Here is a 6,000-nt window from a genome sequence, read left to right as displayed (position 1 = left end):
TCTGAAGCCACTCCACAGCTCCTCACCTACCCGTCCTCACTTAGTGAGGAAGGAGTCTTGAGATGTACTGAGCCTCCCTGATCTCTCCCTGCCTATAGTTTGGGCTCACCATGCACAAGGGTGAAGGGTATTAGGGCATTCTATTCACATGTAGGACTATCTTCTCAGGGCAGAATTTTGGTTCTATCAGTGTATTCAGGACCACTGGTATCCTAAATGTTTGTAATGAGGTCACCATTTCTTGTTAAATGAATGAATAGAATCATTAGACCCTAGTTTAGTGTTATGTAATAATCCTAAGACAAATAAAGAATGGTAAAAAAACGAATTTGATAAAAAGTACTTGAATAAATAATATAGCACTAAACTGTCTGTTACTAAAGCCACTAGCTATATGTGGCGAATTACATTTAATTACAGTATAAAATTCAGTTCCTCAGTCATGCTAGCCATACTTGAAGTGCTCAATAGCCATATGTGCAGTTATAGCTAGTGTGCTGTGCAGATGTAGACCTTCCCATCATCAGAGAAAGTACTATCGGGCAGTGCTGTGTAAAAAACTCAACTCTCTAGGGGGGCATGTTCTGAAAATGCAAACCTGCTTTTAGAGGTTTTGATGGAATCTCTTCTGCCTCCTTCAAGATCAAAAGAGTCAGAGTTCTGTTATTAAAAATAACTACTTCTGTTATTTTTTGCCTACTTTAGATTTGGGAAGACAGACGTCTTCTTTCCTACTGACTTATGTTGGGGGACACCTGCAGCCTACCTACTGTGTGTGTGCAGCTCCACATAGTTGCATTGAACATACATTGTTAGCACCAAAGTCACACTGAGATAAAATTTATTGTCATAGAATGAACATTTTTTTTTTCGGAATGAACAAATCTGTTTTACTTTTCACATGCCATGTTCATTGTCCCTCTTTTGGGAGCCTGGATGAAAAGTTGGAAAGTTGCTTTTTTCCCTTTTGTTGTCATTAATTCTTCAAATTCCAAAGTTGTATATTTAAGAATAGATTTAGTAAGTTGTTGCTAGCATCTGCTGCAATTTTAAAATTATAAAATAAGAATTGGGGGAAAATCAATTGTTATAAATTTATTTGGGACATTTATTGCCACCACATTGGAAGCCTTTGAAAATTCAAACAGAAACCAATACACTTCCATCTTTTTTACTTTTGATAAATAATATCTTTGTATATATGTATATATAGATAGATATACTTAATCAATAAGTTATTTAGCAGGGTTTTTACATTTTATACTGCATTCATCCAAAACAGCTCTTTCCAGATCGATAGGATGCAAATGAGGTAAGAATTAAGGCAAACCCAAAAGGCATGCAAATGTAGTACATTGATATTCACTGATAATACAAGCTCTTGTGGTGTGTGGACCAGACACAGGAGCCAAGGGTCCCTCTGTGTCTGTCCAATACTATTTTACAGGAGGGTAGTGACATAGCTTATAATTAAGTTACATTACTGTGGGGGTCTCAGTGCTACTAACATTATGTAATCAAGGAGATACGAGCATTAGCAAAACATGAACAAGAAATCATATAACTCTTTGCAGCACATTTCTGCCCAGGCTTTGGAGGAAGAGGGATTTTTATGAAATGATATAACACATATCACATTGTGGCAGGTTGTTTGTTTTGTTTTATATATGCTTTTAAAATTCATTAGCAAATGACATTCTCATGCACACAAGTGTTTCAAACACAAGAAGCAAGTCCATTTATAGGTAGTCCAAGCAATATTTGTGTGTGTGTGTGTGTGTGTGTGTGTGTGTGTGTGAATAGCTGCAGATTGAATGGAACATTGAGACTTTTGTGCAGTCCATAGCATTGACATCAGCTCATTTCTGGATGTCGCACTGCAGAAGTAATACAATGGAAGGGTCGCTCTTTGCAGCTTCTTTGAATTCATCCAGTGTAATCTGGTCATCTTTGTTCTTATCCATCTTGCTGAAAATCTTGTCTACTCGCTGCTCAGGCGTCAGGCCATCCTCATTCATTTTCATCATGATCACAGTGCCTACCATTTTGTAGATAGCCTTGGGGAAAAGAGCATTGTAGGTGATACTACCAGAAACCCAGGAGGACAGAGAGCTCTTCTTGCCTCCCTTTCACCTGACGGGATCCCACCCATCCTCCAAGCCTCAGCTTCCCTTTCCCCAGAGGAGTTTCTCTCCTTGTGCTGCAAGTTTCTGTGACAACCCATACCATTTCCCCCATCAGAATACATCTCACCTGTATTAAAATAACTGCTTTGTCTTCCCCACTAAAGAGTACATTCTGTGGAGCTAGGAACCACGTGCTCCTGTAAGTCCAGGACTTGGTATGATGCCTGGCACATCATAGGTCTCAATAAACACTGATCAAATGAAAAAGCTTTAGCTGCTGGAGCGTGGGATGTGGGGTAAGGGGCAGTAGGAGGGAGGGCCAGGTGAAGTGTTGAAAGATGAAGCTGGAGAGAGGGAAATGAGAAGCAGATCACAGAGTTTTCCTAGGATAGGATAAAGAATTTAACTTTATTTCAAATAACTCCTTAAATGCTATTGAATAAGAGATGACATAATCAAATATGGGTGAGTCTTGTGATCAATTGGATATAGAAGAATTTGGGGTGGTTTCCAGGTTTTTGGCTGGAGGAAGTGGTTAGAAAGGGTGGCTCAATGGTGAGATTAGAAATAATGCATTAGGAATAGGTTCCGGGAGGAACATGATGGATTCAGTTTTAAACATTCTGCATCTAGGTGCAGGAAACAGTCAAAAAGCACTAGCCTTGGGGATTTAGGAAAAGATGAATTGTGGGGCCAACCGATTAGAAACTTAGAATCTAGTAAGACAACCAAGCCAGTTGTACCATTAAAATTGAACTCTGCAAGAAGTTAGTTTAGAGAGAATTGTGGAGCAGGGATTCTGTTTATAAGTTAAAGAATAGAGTGAGAAGATTTTAATTATCCAGGCCAACTAATTGTATACAATTAATTCTTGATAGGGAATTTCCAAAGTATAAATTATTTTCTTTCTTAGAAAAGTGCCTTAAAAATAAATGCCCATCTATACAAAGACTTGCATGAGAACATTCATAGCAGTATTATTAATAGCCAAAATGTAGAAATGACACAAGTGCTCATCAACTGTAAACAAATAGGATACAGCTATACAGTAAAAAAAATATACTATTTTAGCAACAAAAGAGAATGAATATGCTACAACATGGATAAATCTCAAAAATATAAAGAAGCCAGACACATAAGGCCACATGTTATGTGATTCCATTTGTGTCAAATGCCCAGAAAGGCAGCCAAATCCATGGAGACACAGTGATGTGTTGGTTGCCTGAGCCTGGGGTGGGAGCAGGCCTTTGGGCATGAGGGATCTAACTGGGGGAATAAAAATGTTTTAAATTTACATTATGGTGATGGTTGCATGTCTCTGCGCTTACTAAAAATCATTTAAGTTGTACACTTAACATGGGTGAATTTATGGTCTGTAAATTATAATTCATAAAGTTGTTTTTAGAAATGCCAATCAGAGCAAACCACTAACTAGAAAGTGCTTTATTTAACAAGTTAAAATGTCCACTGAGATAAAATATTTTGTGTGTATTTACTTTTGTAGCTAGATGGTATTGATGTATCATGGAACACTTTAAGAAAATTGTCTCTAAAAGAGGCAGACTTTCCGAAATTTCATTTTGTGGATAATTGGTAGACAAGGTCCTGATTAGTCTAGTAGCCAGAGTGGTGCACAAGGGAAAAGCAGAGAATGTGTACTGTCTGGAATTTAAAAAGAGACAAATGGCCCATACACATGTAAGCTGCCACTCTCACCCTGGCCTTTAAAAGGCGAAATCAAAAGCCCTTACATGAGGCAGTGGGTATGAAGGCAGCAAAACAAGTGCACTATTAATAAAGTCAGAGTAATAAGAAATGTAAACACAAGAAGTCCCTCCTGGACCTCAGGAAGCAACTCTGAAAATGGCAGGATCTCGTTAATCGTATCCATGACACAGCCCTACAATTGGGACTGTGAACACGACAACCAAGAAGGGCCGTTTCAGATGCAGACTCTTACATATCACAAAGGCCGGGCATGCCAGACTCAGAACTCAGTGTGAACCTGCCCCTGTGGTCCCCAGCCCTGATGGACCTGTACTGACTTGCCTTTCACTGTAAACTAGAAAACTGGACAAAAATAAATGAAATAGCTGTTTTCAGACTTTACAACTGAGAGTGCAAGACTGTAATTCCTAAGAGGTGGGAAACAAAGTAGATGAACCCTATGATCTCAGCCCGGAGTCCTTCCTGGACTACAGCACAAGGAGAAGGGTCCCAAGCAGGGCTGAATCACCTACTGGAGGAGACAACAATTGGAGGGGGAAGGTGACGATAGCCAGAAATTTCGGGGCAGAGGACCAGAGAGGGAGCCAGGCAGAAAGAAAGCCTCAGAAATCTGCCTAGGAGGACTCCTGAATGTTTGTCTGGAAACTAGGCTGCTCACAGAGGATAAAAGTTCACAAAGAAGTTTCTGAACAATAAGCTGAACAACTCTTGGTGCTCACACAGGCTTGCAGAGCATTCTAGTTCTTAATGCAAAGAGCTTGCTAAATACCTTGGCATTCAGGAAGGCTATTGTCCATTCTTCTTCTTTTTAAAGCAAAGCTTCTGGCAAGAGTTTTCTATACTCACTGTCTTTACTTCTTCCACTCCCATTCTCCTGGGCTGCTCTGATTAGGATTTTGCCACCAACTCCTCTGAAACTATTCTCAGCTAGTTCACCTATGGCCTCCAGGTTTCCAATTCCAATTGTCAATGATTACTTTTCTCCTTTTACTTCTCCTATCAATAGCATTTGACATGATTGCACATTCCATTCCTTCCCTACAAAACAGTGTGTTTCCCTTCCAGGACTTCTCACTTTTCCTTATTTACTTTGACCTTTTTGACAATTCTTTCTCCATCTCCTTTACTGATTGTGCCTCATGTTCCTCACCTCTAAACATCAGGTTGCCCCAGGACCTCAGTCCTCTGGAAACCTCTTTTCTATTTATATTCTCTGTCTAGTTATACTCTGATATGTCTTCTTTCACTTAAATACCTGAATAAGTATCACCACACACGGGGCTGGTTCCCACCAGCCAGAGTAGAGAAACCTTACTAAATGTATGAGAAAATCAATGAGAACCCCAAAATGGTCACAAATTGGTCACTGGGCTAACTCACTGCAGAAAACCTACTCTCCATCTGCTCTAAAAGCTTAAAATTATAAAACTGCCTCAAAAAGATCACACTAATTTACATATAACTAACCTGCCTGTCAAAACTAATCTCAGCACTCTATAAATGAAGACAACAAAATGCAGACACTATAATGCAACACTCATAATGTCCAGGAACCAATAAAAATTATTACACGTGTCATGAAGCAGGAAAATGTGACCCATAATCAGGTGAGAAATCAATCCACAAAAGTTCTGAATAGAAGAAAGGAAGAGCTAGAAGTGATGGGGAGAAACGTGGAAGAACTAAGAGAAAGAAAAGCAGCCGCTGACAGCCAGGAAATGGCCTGGACTGCCCACCGGGCCTTGGTGCTGCCGGGAGCTGGCCCAGCCCTCACAGTCAGGTCTCACACCAAACATAACCAATGTCACAAAATGCCAGTGACCATGATGGAGCAAGGCAAAAACAAGACCACTCTATCATTAAGTCTGAATACAGACACAAAACACCAAGCATCCCTGCTTCCTGCTATGATGAGTGACCACTGCTTCTTCACCCGTTAGAGCATTGCATCAGTCTGTGTGCCTTCCTCCTGGGTACCTAATCATAGCAGTGTCCCCACTCCCTGACAGTACCCAATCCACAGTAAACCTCTGCTTCTCCGAACCCTCCCCAAATCACCCTCCCAAAGTCCAGATCCTAGAAGTCCTTTCTAACACCCTCCTGCTGAATTGCCCCAAGATTCCCTCACTGCAAGCAGTAATAAAGT

The 6,000-nt window shown here is 40.3% G+C and overlaps 1 protein-coding gene across 1 annotated transcript in view; it reads right to left on the bottom strand.

Moving 5' to 3' along the window:
* Positions 1–824: 824 nt before the first annotated feature.
* VSNL1 (visinin like 1) overlaps positions 825–6,000 on the bottom strand; it is a 114,902-nt gene continuing 109,726 nt past the window's right edge. Inside the window, exon 4 of the mRNA XM_003275950.2 lies at positions 825–2,057. Within this exon, the coding sequence (XP_003275998.1) occupies positions 1,860–2,057 (198 nt within the window). The 3' untranslated portion in view covers positions 825–1,859. The remainder of the gene's footprint in view (positions 2,058–6,000) is intronic.

The sequence above is a fragment of the Nomascus leucogenys genome, chromosome 19 (genome assembly GCF_006542625.1).
Source record: "Nomascus leucogenys isolate Asia chromosome 19, Asia_NLE_v1, whole genome shotgun sequence".
Lineage (NCBI taxonomy): Eukaryota > Metazoa > Chordata > Mammalia > Primates > Hylobatidae > Nomascus > Nomascus leucogenys.
Note: the sequence above shows the minus strand (reverse complement) of the source record. Positions and strands in the feature narration are given on the sequence as shown.